The sequence below is a fragment of the Cuculus canorus genome, chromosome 28 (genome assembly GCF_017976375.1).
Source record: "Cuculus canorus isolate bCucCan1 chromosome 28, bCucCan1.pri, whole genome shotgun sequence".
Classification (NCBI taxonomy): domain Eukaryota; kingdom Metazoa; phylum Chordata; class Aves; order Cuculiformes; family Cuculidae; genus Cuculus; species Cuculus canorus.
Genome location: NC_071428.1, coordinates 2,972,894 through 2,985,180, shown reverse-complemented (window position 1 = coordinate 2,985,180; position 12,287 = coordinate 2,972,894). Strand labels below are relative to the sequence as shown.

Genomic DNA, 12,287 nt, shown 5'->3' with positions numbered 1-12,287 from the left:
GTACCGGCTGAGAAGCTCCACTCGATCTCCTTGACCGTCTTGTTGGGGGGCAGAGCCGGGGCGAGCAGCACCGACCCCCCCAAGATGCCGTTGACCTGCTGGGGCTGCGCCCGGGCTTGGGGTGAAGGAGCTTCAGAAGTTAAGGGAGGTCCCAGGCACCTCATGTTGTCCCACCATCACCTCATGCTGTCCCACCATCACCTCGCATTGTCCCACCACCACCTTGTGCTGTTCCACCGTCACCTCATGTTGTCCCACCATCAGCTCACGCTGTCCCATCATCACCTCATGTCGTCCCATCACCTCGTGCTATCCCATCATCACCTCATGTTGTCCCATCATCACCTCGTGTCATCCCAATATCACTTTGTGTCATCCCATCATCACCTCGTGCTGTCCCACCATCACCTCGTGTCATCCAACCATCACCTCATGTTGTCCCACCATCACCTCGTGTTTTCCCAGTATCACCTCGCGCTGTCCCAGTATCACATCATGTTGTCCCACCATCACCTGGTGTCACCCCACACTGTGCGTGGGTCACCCCCACAATGGGGACCGGCCAGGGCTTCATGGAGAGGATGGAGATGCTCTTCCCACCACTCTTGCTCCCATGTGGGGCTCAAACCAGAGCACCTTTGAGGTTAAACCTTCCAGAAACGTCCCCATGGGTCCTGGTGGGGACAAGGGCTGTGGAACAGCTCAATGTGGAGCTTTTGGGGTGCAACCCTCCTTTTCCTGAGGTGACAATGGGTTTGGCTTCTCCGCAGCCGCTTTGGCGAGAGGAACCGTGTGGCCGGCATTTAGCCGGCAAACCGCACGCCCCGGTGCTTCGTGGAGAGGAGGTGGGGGATTCATTTGGGTGCCGTGGGTGGGTGCTGAGGAGACCTTGTGCTGAGCTCTGGTGATGGCCAGCGAGATGGTGGCACCTCTGTGTCCCAACCGTCACCTTGGTAGCAACCAAGCCCTGCTCACTCCTTCCACCCATGGAGACCAACGCTGGATGCGACCAACGCTGGATGTAACCAATCCAAAAGGCTCCGGGATGATGCAAGGGCTGGAGCACCTCCTGTACCAGGACACGTTGAGGTTGTCCAGCCTGGAGAAGGCTTCATGGAGACCTTAGAGCAGCTTCCAGTGCTGAAAGGGGCTCCAGGAGAGCTGAGGAGGGGCTCTGGATCAGGGAGAGGATGAGAGGAATGGTTTTGGGCTGAAAGAGGGGAGATTGAGATGAGATCTTGGGGAGGAATGTTCTCCTGGGAGGGTGGGGAGGCCCTGGCCCAGGTTGCCCAGAGCAGTGGTGGCTGCCCCATCCCTGGAGGGGTTCCAGGCCAGGTTGGATGGGGTTTGGAGCCCCTGAGCCGGTGGGAGGTGTGGAACTGGATGGGCTTTGAGGTCCCTTCCAACCCAACCCAACCCATGACTCTCTCCCGTGTCCTCCCTGTGCTGAGGACTCCGGAGCTCCAGACGAGGTCTCACCAGAGCGGAGGGACAGAATCCCCTCTCCCCGCTGTTTCCCACCTCTTTGGTCTCTCACTCTCCCCCTCATGGCGCTCAGCTCTCCTCTCGTGATCTCACCAACATTTATTTGCCGTTTGGACGGAGTCGGGAGGTCCGGCCGAGCGAGGGGCCCCGTGGCGGTGGCTGCAGGACACACAGGCAGTGACACCCCCTCCACGCGACGGTGCACGGGCGACACAGGCAACAGCTACGGAGAGGGGGGGGGGAGCAGGGGTGCTTCTCGGCGGATCCATGCAGGCAACGATCCCTTCTGCATCCTCCGTGGCCTTGGAGATGCCCCCCCGAGGTGGGACAGGGCTTGGGGGGACACCTCGGTGTCCCCCTCTTGTGTCTTCGTGGCAGTGGCAAAGCGGGTGGGCAGGTTCCCCCCCTCCTTCCATGAGGTTCTGGGGGGACCTGGAGGTTGGGGGGTGGGGGTTGAGGAGGTGGGGAGAGGGTCCAATTTACCCCAAAGGGGTCTCATCCTGCACCCACGGGAAAGGTCCAAGGTCCAGCCAGCACCAGGATGTGCCCCCCAGTCAACCCAGCACTGGGGGCACCTGGGGTGTCCCCCCCCATCCTGGAGCATCTCGGGGTGTCCTGAGGCATCCAGAGATCATAGAGGGTCCTCAGCTTCGCCATCGCTTCTCGTCTCTGGGATCCCACTTCCCAAACAGTCTTTGAGGGCTTCGGAGAAGGAGGTTGGAGAGAAACCAGAGGGGGTTTTCTTTCTGTTTTTTTTTTGGGAGGGGGTGGGATAAGGGGGGGGTGAAAGCATCCATCTGGTTGTCACCCCGAGATGGTGCCTCTCATCCCCGGAGCCGAAACGGGGGCTGGAGGGGTCGGATTTGGCACAAAACGCACTTTACAGCCCTTCCGGGAGATCCCGATGCTCCGGCTCTGCGGGTGCCTGAGGAAAGAGGAGCCCTTCAGCCTTCGCAGGATGGAGTTTGGGGGGTCCCCATCTGCGGCCCCCACTCCCCAACCTGAAGGGCTGTGTCACCTCCTCGGCCGTGTCCTCTGGCGCCCAGTGGATCCGCTCGTAGACGGTGGTGACCGCTATGATCCCAGTATGGCCAGTATCCCAGTATGGCCAGTATCCCAGTGGGGCTGGAGCCCCAGTTTGGCTGTGACCCCAGTTTGACCAGGACCCCAGTGTAGCTGTGACCTTGATGTGTCTATGACCCCAGTTTGACTGTCATCCCAGTTTGGCCGTGACTCCAGTTTGACCAGGACCCCAGTATGACCAGGACCCCAGTTTGGCTGTGACCCCAGTGTGACCATGACCCCAGTTTGGCCATGACCCCAGTATGACCAGGACCCCAGTTTGGCTGTGACCCCAGTTTGACCAGGACCCCAGTGTAGCTGTGACCTTGATGTGTCTGTGACCCCTGTTTGGCCACAACTCCAGTGTGACCATGACCCCAGTGTGACCAGGACCCCAGTCTGGCCATGACCTCCATGTGGCCATGACCCCAGCTTGGCTGTGACCCCAGTGTGACCATGACCCCAGTGTGTCCAGGATCCCAGTTTGGCCATGACCCCAATGTGACCATGACCCCAGTTTGGCCATGACCCCAGTGTGACAATGACCCCAGTGTGACCATGACCCCCGCTTGGCCATGACCCCCTCTTGGCCGTGACCCCAGTCTGGCCATGACCCCCTCTTGGCCGTGACCCCAGTCTGGCCATGGCCTGGGCAGGATGGCGCCGGGGTGTCCCCTCTGCAGCCGCACCTGAGGCTCTATGTCACCTCCTCGGCCGTGTCCTCGGGCACTCGGTGGATCTGCTCGTAGACGGTGGTGACCGGTGCTTTCTGCGGCGAGCTCGGCTCCTGGCTGTTTTCAGGGTGACCCAGGCCCTGCAGCAGAAGTTGGGGGGCTGCTGAGGGTCCCACCGACCCCAAACCCCACCCCGGTTCCTGAGGAACCCCATGGGATGTTCCGCCCGGCGCGGAGCCCGTCTTGCACCCATGGGTGTCCCAGGGGACCCTGGTCTGGTTGGGACACTTGGGGTTGCTGGAACCCCCAGTTTGGTCAGGACCCCCCAGTTTGGCCGTGACCCGAGTGCTGCCGTGACTCCAGTGATGCTGGAACCCCCACCTTGGTCAGGAGCCCCAGTCTGGTGGACACCACAGCATGGCAAACATTCCCAGTCTGCCCAGAACCCCCAATGGTGTCATGACCTTGGCATGACTGGGACCCCAGTTTGGCCATGACCTCAGTGTGGTTGGGACCCCAGCGTGGCCGGAACCCCAGTACGGCTGAGGAACCCAACGTGGATGGGACCCCAGTGTCACTGTGGCCCTCGCTGTGCTGTGACCCCAGTTTGACCAGGATCCCAGGGTGGCTGTGACTCCAGTTTGGCTGTGACCCCCATTTTGCTGTGACCCCAGTGTGGCTGGAACCCCACTTTGGCCATGACCCCAGTGTGACAATGACCCCAATGTGGCCATGACCCCAATATGGCCATGATCCCAGTGTGACAATGACCCCAGTGTGACCAGGACTCAGCCTGTCCAGGATCCCAGTTCGAGGAGGACCCCAGTGTGACCGTGACTCCAGTCTGGCCATGGCCCCAGTTTGACTGGGACCCCAATGTGACAGTGACCCCAATGTGACAGTGACCCCAATGTGACAGTGGCCCCAATGTGACAGTGCCCCCGATATGACAGTGGCCCCAATGTGACAGTGATGCTGGTGTGATGGTGACCCTGGTGTGACAGTTTCCCCCTGTGTGACGGTGACACCGGTGTACCCAGACCCCCGGTGTGAGGGTGACCCTGATGTGATGGTGACCCCGGTGTGAGGGTGACCCCAGTGTGATGGTTCCCCCCGTGTGACGGTGACACCGGTGTACCCAGACCCCCGGTGTGATGGTTCCCCCGGTGTGACGGTGCTCCCGGTGTACCCAGACCCCCTGTGTGACAATTCCTGTGGTGTGCCGGTGATGCCGGTGTGACTGTTCCGCCGGTGACGCCGGTGCGACTGTTTGGCCGGCGCAGCCCCCAGCCCCCCGGGGGCCTCACCTGGTCATTACCTTCCGGGGGGCTCCTGCGTACGATCTCCGCGTATTGGGGGTCAGAGGGGCTCTCCTCGGCGGGGACGGTGGGGGTGGCAGCTGCGGGGGAGCGGGGACGTCACCAGGTGGGGGTGGCACCCCCTCCTCCACTCCCTCAACCCCCCCTCAAAGCCACATCGGCTCTTTTATTTTTGGGGGGCTGAGGGGGTGTCACTTACCTGGGTCTGCTGTCTTCTCGCTATTCATCCGCCAACACCAAAATGCTCCCCCCAAGCTCACCACCAGCAGGATGAGGGTCAGGACGATGTACCCCGACTTCGAGAAGGACGTTTGTCCCCCTGCGAGGGCAGAGAGAAGCGCTGAGCGATGCGTCCCCCCCTTTATAAGCTGAGCCCCCACCCTGTGCTGAGCCACTCGGGTGCTTTGGGACCTCCCCGAGCATCTCCTCCTCCCCCCCGTGAAGGTCCCACCTCCGCTTTGGCAGATGGTTTGGAGATCGAAGAGGACGACCTTCTGGTCGGCGGGGTTGCTGACGGTGCAGGCGTAGGTGACGTTGGCGGCGGTGGGTGGCAGAGCCACCCGTAAGGTGGTGCCATCCTTGGAGAGCTGGTGGCGGTCCGAGGTCAACTCCCGGATGATGTTGTCCCTCTTCCAAGTGACGTTGACGGCGCCTTTGCCGGCGCCTTGGCACTGCAGCGTCAGGTTGCACCATTCCACGGTGCTGGCCAAGAGCTGGCTGCGCGTCCGGGGACTCGGCACCGACTCTGGACCCGACGGAGAGGATGGATCAGGGCGGGATGGAAGCGGCCGCTCCGCCCCTGCTCATCCCCATCGTCACAGGATCGGTTGGTTGGAAAAGACCTTTGAGATCATCCAGTCCAACCATCCCCGTCCACCACTGAACCCATCCCGGAGCACCTCATGCGCTCATCCTTTGAAGCCCTCCGGATGGGGACTCCACCACCTCCCTGCGCAGCCGTTCCAGCGCCTGAGAACCCTTTTGGTGAAGACCTTTTTCCTGATGTCCAATCTGAACCTGCCCTGGTGCACCTTGAGGCCATTCCCCCTCATCCCATCACTTGGGAGAAGAGCGCCGCACCCACCCGGCTCCAAGCTCCTTCCAGGCAGCTGGAGACAGGGATGAGGTCTCTCCTCAGCCTCCTCGGGGACCCCTGGGGTGGCAGGATTTGGCCTTTCGCAGAGCTTGAGGAGCTGCAGGCACTGGGGTGCAAAAGTTGGGGTCCAATCTAACCCTGCTGAACCCCATCATGGCTCTGTGCCTCAGTTTCCCCCTCTGTAAAGGGATTAAAGCTTGAATTTCAGGTTTTCTATCTACCCTGGTCAACCCCTGCCTCAGTTTCCCAACCTATAAAGGAATTGGAACTCACACTCAGGGATTTCTATTTACCCGAGTGAACCCCTTCATTGCTCCGTTCCTCAGTTTCCCCATCTGTAAATGGATCAGTGCTTGCACTCAATGCCTTCTATTTAAGCTGGTAAACCCCTGCCTCAGTTTCCCCATCTGTAAAGGAGTTATTGGTTGGACTCGATGCTCCAGTGGGTCCTTTCCAACCCAGTGATTCTATGAATCTATGAAAAGCAATGGAATCATAGATTCACAGAATCACTGGGTTGGAAAGGACCCACTGGACCCTCGAGTCCAACCAATCATTGCTTGCACTCAGGGCTTTCTATTCCCCTTGGAGAACCCATCATTGCACCGTGCCTCAGTTTCCCCACCTGTAAAAGGGTTATTGCTCACACTCGGGGCTTTCTGTTTATTCTGGTGAACCCTATCATCACCCCGTGCCTCAGTTTCCCCACCTGGAAGGGATTTGTGCTCCCACTCAGGGCTTTCTCTCTTTACCCTCTCGCTTCTCACCGTAGACGGAGAGGTTGAAGGACTGATCGTCCACCAGCGCCGGGTGCAGTTTGATCCGGGCCCCGTAGACCCCGCTGTCGCCCCGTTCCAACGCCCGGATCTTCAGCACCGTTTTATTGAACATCTCCAGGCGATCCTTGAACCGATCCTTGGGATCCGGACGCTCGAAGCCACCGGGGCCAAACTCTGCCACTTGGATGGTGGCCCCGGTACCGGCTGAGAAGCTCCACTCGATCTCCTTGACCGTCTTGTTGGGGGGCAGAGCCGGGGCGAGCAGCACCGACCCCCCCAAGATGCCGTTGACCTGCTGGGGCTGCGCCCGGGCTTGGCCGAAGAGGAGCTCTGAGGACAAGGTGGAATGTCACCAAGTGCACGCGGACAAGCTGGGGGACAGCAGGGACAAGCTGGGGACAGCGAGGACAAGACGGGGACAGAAGGACCCTCGGGGTTGGGTCCCTTTTTGAAGGGAAGAAGCAGCATCTCCGTGCCCTGACGAAGCCGCTCGGTGTCCTCTCCGCTGCACAGGTCCCTCGCCAGGTTGGGGACGAGGTTGTCCCCCCCTAGAAGACCCCCATATCCCAACGGAGCTGCGTCCCGCTCCGGCAGGGAGGGAAGGATGCTGGGGTTGGAGACTGGTTTCCAAAAAGAAAAGAGAAAGCATCTACGGGGTTCAGATGCGGGTGCCCCATCTGAACGTCGCCGGGGCTGCGGCCGGGCTCTCACCGGAACATCGCTCCAACAGCGTCTGGGAAGAATTCCCAGCCAGCAGCTGCAAAACCTCATTGTCCGCCTTAAAATGCGCCTCGGCCAAGATGCCTACGAAAGATCGACAAGGGTTAACGCGCTCGACGGCGGGGCAAGGTCCGTGCTTGGTGAGGATGCTGCTCCCAGAGCCGGGAGGGATGCAGCCACCTCTGGGATGCAGGACCAGCGTGGTTCCAACAAGGATGGGGTTGAAGCCACCTCTGGGATGCAGGAATAGAGTTATGGCAAAGAGGATGGGGTTGAAGCCACCTCTGGGATGCAGGAATAGAGTTATGGCAAAGAGGATGGGGTTGAAGCCACCTCTGGGATGCAGGAATAGGGTGGTTCCTACAAGGATGGGGTTGTAGCCACCTCTGCGATGGACGAATAGAATTATGGCAAAGAGGATGGGGTTGTAGCCACCTCTGGGATGCAGGACCAGGGTGGTTCCTACAAGGATGGGGTTGTAGCCACCTCTGGGATTCAGGAATAGGGTTATGCCAAAGAGGATGGGGTTGAAGCCACCTCCACCTCTGGGATTCAGGAATAGGGTTATGCCAAAGAGGATGGGGTTGAAGCCACCTCTGGGATGCAGGACCAGGGTGGTTCCTACAAGGATGGGGTTGAAGCCACCTCTGCGATGGAGGAATAGAGTTATGGCAAAGAGGATGGGGTTGAAGCCACCTCTGGGATGCAGGACCAGCGTGGTTCCAACAAGGATGGGGTTGAAGCCACCTCTGGGATGCAGGAATAGAGTTATGGCAAAGAGGATGGGGTTGTAGCCACCTCTGGGATTGAGGAATAGGGTTATGGCAAAGAGGATGGGGTTGAAGCCACCTCTGGGATTCAGGAATAGGGTTATGCCAAAGAGGATGGGGTTGAAGCCACCTCTGGGATTCAGGAATAGGGTTATGCCAAAGAGGATGGGGTTGAAGCCACCTCTGGGATTCAGGAATAGGGTTATGGCAAAGAGGATGGGGTTGAAGCCACCTCTGGGATTCAGGAATAGGGTTATGCCAAAGAGGATGGGGTTGAAGCCACCTCTGGGATTCAGGAATAGGGTTATGGCAAAGAGGATGGGGTTGAAGCCACCTCTGGGATTCAGGAATAGGGTTATGCCAAAGAGGATGGGGTTGAAGCCACCTCTGGGATGCAGGACCAGGGTTGTTCTTGCAGGGATGGAGTTTCTATCTCCATCCAGGCCAGCTCTCTATCCTAACCTATCCCTATTTCAATCTCCTCCATCTGAGCCTCCACCATGAGGTTGGCTTTTTTTTTTTGGCAGCATCGACATCTCTCTGCAAAAACTCACTGCCAGGAGCTGCTCAGCACCACCTCCCGCGCTCCTGGCAGCTCCCGCCTACCTACAAGCTGTCTCCTGTGCCGGCCCAGGGCCCCCGCAGCCCCCCACGCTCCTCTGCCGCTGGGATAACAGCCTCCCCTTCTCCTTCTCCTTGTCCCACGCGGGGGGACCGGGATGCTCAGCTGCTGGGATGGAGACATCGGAGCAAAGGCTTTTACCCCCATCCTGGCTGCGATGGAACCCAACGATGAGTCCTGCATCGCTTTTATGCCTCCTGCGCCGCCCCCCCTGCTCTCCCCCCGCCCGCAGGAGGCAGAAGCAGATGTGCCTCTATATTAAAGCAGATTAAACACAGCCAAGCGACTGTTTACTCGTCTAAAACCCTCCAGCAGCCCCCACGTTACAGAGCTGCCTCTTTGCTTTGCTTTCTAAGACGCGCACCACCTCGCTGGAGCTTTTGCTGCTCTGATCCCGCTTATCCCAACCTTCAATTCCATTCTTCCAGCTCAGCTTTAAACCCAACCGAATTGCTGATGCTTCCCTGCGCGGCTCGGAAGTTTCAGGGGTCCCGGGAAGCGTGAGCACCGGCACCGCGAGGCTCTTGCTGAGCACAGAGGGAGGATGTTGAGCTCGGGCGTGGGAGTGGGGGGACATGGGGGGGTCAGCAGGCGGCAAGGGGGCGGCTGGGGTCCCGAAGTGGTGGATTTGGGGTTCAGAGGGGGGACAGGAGTGCAGAAAGTGGCAAGAAAGGAGCTGGAGGGGGTCCTGGCAGAGCTCAGGTGGATGCTCCTCTCCCATCGCTGCAGCCGTGTGAAGGCTGGAGGTGGACGTCTGTGCCCGCTGTCCGTCTGTCCATCAGCCAGGAGTCCCCCCAGGTGCTGCCCAGCCGGGCTACAGCCACAAACATTGGCACGGGCACCGGTACCAGCATCCTCCTTGCACCCCTGCTGCTATTTTCCACTCTCCCGCTGCACATCTGCGGCTCTCGGGGTGACGGGGGGGTCCCCTCCGGCCACCCCCGCGCTATTGTACGAGCGGCTGGAGGAAATGACGGCTGGGAAAAGCCGGCTGGTGCCAGGCCTCCGCCGAACCCAGCCGTCTCCTCGCCTCTCTGGCATCCTCCCGGCTCATCCTGTTTACTCTGGGGTTCCAGGAACGTGAGGCTCCGGAGCCTTGACCCCACGGCAGAATCCAGTGGGTGCGGGATGGGGATGAACCCCTTGATGCTCGATGCACCGCGAGCCCAGCTCGGATCTCCATCGGACCCGAAAACCCAGAGCTCCTAGGTTGATTTTCCCCCCGCATTTATCCACTCTGATAAAGGTTTTGCTTTTTTTTTGCTCATCATCCACCCCCTTACAATCTGCTATCAAATAATTTTGATCAAAGAAAAGAGCTGGAAAACTCCGAAGCATCGTTAACAGCTTATTTTCCGCTAGCTGGGTCAGACATTTGTCATCGGCACAGCAGGGCTGACACCTTGTGCCACATCCCTCCCGCCCGCTGGCTGCCGACAACCCATCCTGCTCCCGAAGCCAATTAATCGTTAGGAAGATAACCCCTCTTTGCTAATCTGCCTGTAGTATTAGATGCTTTGGGGAGGAATTGGAGGTTTTATGGGAGTTATTAAATGTGTGGATTAGCACGCAGGGAATTAAAGGGGATTCCTCGCCTCTGCTTTACGTAAGGAGCTGCTTCGCGCTCGGATCTGGGGGTTAAAGGGCTCTGTGGGGCGACAGCGGTAGAAACCACCTTAGGGAACCCTCGGAGGGGGATGGAGATTGGGGGGTCCGTCGCCGAGCTCGTTACGAAACCTCTCGTTCAGGCTGGACCGCCGAGGCAGAAAACACCTTGCGCCCCACCGGGAAAGGGGAGGGATGGAATAACAGCTCGAGGGTGGGCTGCAAGGAGCCCGGAGATGGCAAGGATGGGGTCAGCATCCCTGCCCGCAGCCCACCCCACGGCTTGTCCCCACCACGAGGCTCCCACCGGGTGAGGTTCTCGGTGACGGCCACCCGTGCACTCACCTGGCCCGAGGCCGAGCAGTGCCAAGAGCAGCGAGGGCAAGCGGGCTTTGGTCCTGGCCAATTCCCCCTCCATTTCTCCTCCTCGACTCTTCGTGCGGTTCAGTGGGCAGAGTCAGCGGCAGGAGAGACGGGGAGGAGCAAAGCAGCTTCTGGCTGCAACCCGTAGGAAGCCGTGCATCGCCGGGCACCGCCAGCTTATTAATTAGCTCGCCATAAATGATCAGGCAGGCTGGGGGAAGCACGCACGAGCGACGCCGTTGAGGATGCTACGCGAGCACGGCGGGGGCTGCTGGTGACCCTCGACCTCGCGGCATCCCTCGTCAGCGTGGTTCAGTGCCCGGATTAACATCGGCGATGCCCGGCATGGTCCTGCCAGGTCTCCTGCTGGTCCTGGAGATGGGCGAGGGCTCGTTAAAATAGGGCTGCCCAAGAGCAAGAGCTGGGGGAGATGCGGAGGCAGGAGCATCCTGGGGCTGGGTGGTGGGAACATCCTCAGCTCCTCTCCAGGGTGGGATATGGGTGGTGGGAATACCTTTATCTCTGATCCAATGTGGGATATGGGTGGTGGGAACACCCTCAGCTCCTCTCCAGGGTGGGATATGGGTGGTGGGAACACCCTCAGCTCCTCTCCAAGGTGGGATATGGGTGGTAGGAACACCCTCAGCTCCTCTCCAGGGTGGGATATGGGTGGTGGGAACACTCTCAGCTCCTCTCCAGGGTGGGATATGGGTGGTGGGAACACCCTCAGCTTTACTCCAGGGTAGGATATGGGTGGTGGGAACACCCTCAGCTCCTCTCCAGGGTGGGATAAGGGTGGTGGGAACACTCTGAGCTCCTCTCCAGGGTGGGATATGGGTGGTGGGAACACCCTCAGCTTTACTCCAGGGTAGGATATGGGTGGTGGGACCACCCTTGCCTCCCATCCAGGGTGGGATATGGGTGGTGGGAGGACCCTTTGGGTGCAGAAAGCACCACAGGAGGGGACGTCTCCAAGGGGCTGCAAGGTCTTGGCTCAATCCCAGGGATGCAGCTGGGGAACAGACACCCTGGAAGGTCCAACAGCAATGCAGAAGCAACCACGGACCCGCCAATCCATCCCCATGGGCTCCCCCAGTCCCTCCCACACCTCTTGCTCTTCTGGGCTGCAGAAAAGCCCCCATCAACCAGGATTTAAGAGCTCTGCGATGCTGCGGGGGCCGTGGCTGGAAGGAAAAGCTTTCCATTAGCAGCACTGAAAGCTTATTTTTTATTTAAACCCTCTAGCAACTCCAAGTGGAAAAGAGGGAGGGGGGAAAGCAGCCCCCACCGCCGGGCGCCTCTCCCTGCAGCAGGACAGCGCGGTGGGGACAACGGAGGGGACAATACGCATCACTCCCCACCTCTGCGTAAAAGCATCCGCAGTCACCCAAGAGATTTTTAACTCCAAGGCTTCTCCTGGGGCACCTTAAAACGAGGATCCTCCAAGCGCCGGGGAAGCTGAGGGCAGCGTGGAGAGGGACACGGGGTGTTTATGGGCAGTGGATGCCCCCGGAGTCCCCGTCGGGGTCCCCCCAAGAGGAAGGGGCAGCCGAGGAGGGGGTGGATGCGCTGCCCGCTCTGCCCTTTCCTCCCACATCTCGAAGGCAGAAGGGAAATGAAAGTCGCTGAGTTGAAATTTCCAGCTACCGGGGAAACCCGGCTGGTTCTTCAAAGCTGAGGAAGAGGAGAAAAACGCTTCTGAAGGCCACTCATCCAGAGACAGAGCTCGGCGAGGATGCTCGGAAGGGGTGACGGCAGCTCTTGGGCAAGGCAGAGGCTTCCTCCTGCCAAA

At 59.7% G+C, this 12,287-nt stretch overlaps 1 protein-coding gene across 3 annotated transcripts; it reads right to left on the bottom strand.

Annotated features, from left to right (window-relative positions):
- Window positions 1–1,558: 1,558 nt before the first annotated feature.
- LOC128849411 (SLAM family member 9-like) lies at window positions 1,559–10,923 on the bottom strand. Of its 3 annotated transcripts, none has more exons than XR_008447376.1 (8): window positions 10,478–10,923; window positions 7,127–7,219; window positions 6,404–6,745; window positions 4,992–5,285; window positions 4,740–4,859; window positions 4,540–4,620; window positions 3,237–3,361; window positions 1,559–2,410 (listed from the first exon to the last, which is right to left on the bottom strand). XR_008447376.1 is itself a non-coding variant. In XM_054051216.1 (8 exons), exons 1-7 carry the CDS (start codon window positions 10,548–10,550, stop codon window positions 3,245–3,247), a joined length of 1,131 nt encoding a protein of 376 aa, XP_053907191.1. In that variant the 5' UTR covers window positions 10,551–10,921; the 3' UTR covers window positions 1,561–2,410; window positions 3,237–3,244. The 3 variants fall into 3 exon arrangements, 2 of the variants coding, with proteins under 2 accessions (XP_053907191.1, XP_053907192.1); XM_054051216.1 differs by having other exon boundaries at window positions 1,561–2,410; window positions 4,529–4,620; window positions 10,478–10,921; XM_054051217.1 differs by lacking the exon at window positions 7,127–7,219 and having other exon boundaries at window positions 1,565–2,410; window positions 4,529–4,620; window positions 10,478–10,903.
- Between the last annotated feature and the right edge of the window lie 1,364 nt (window positions 10,924–12,287).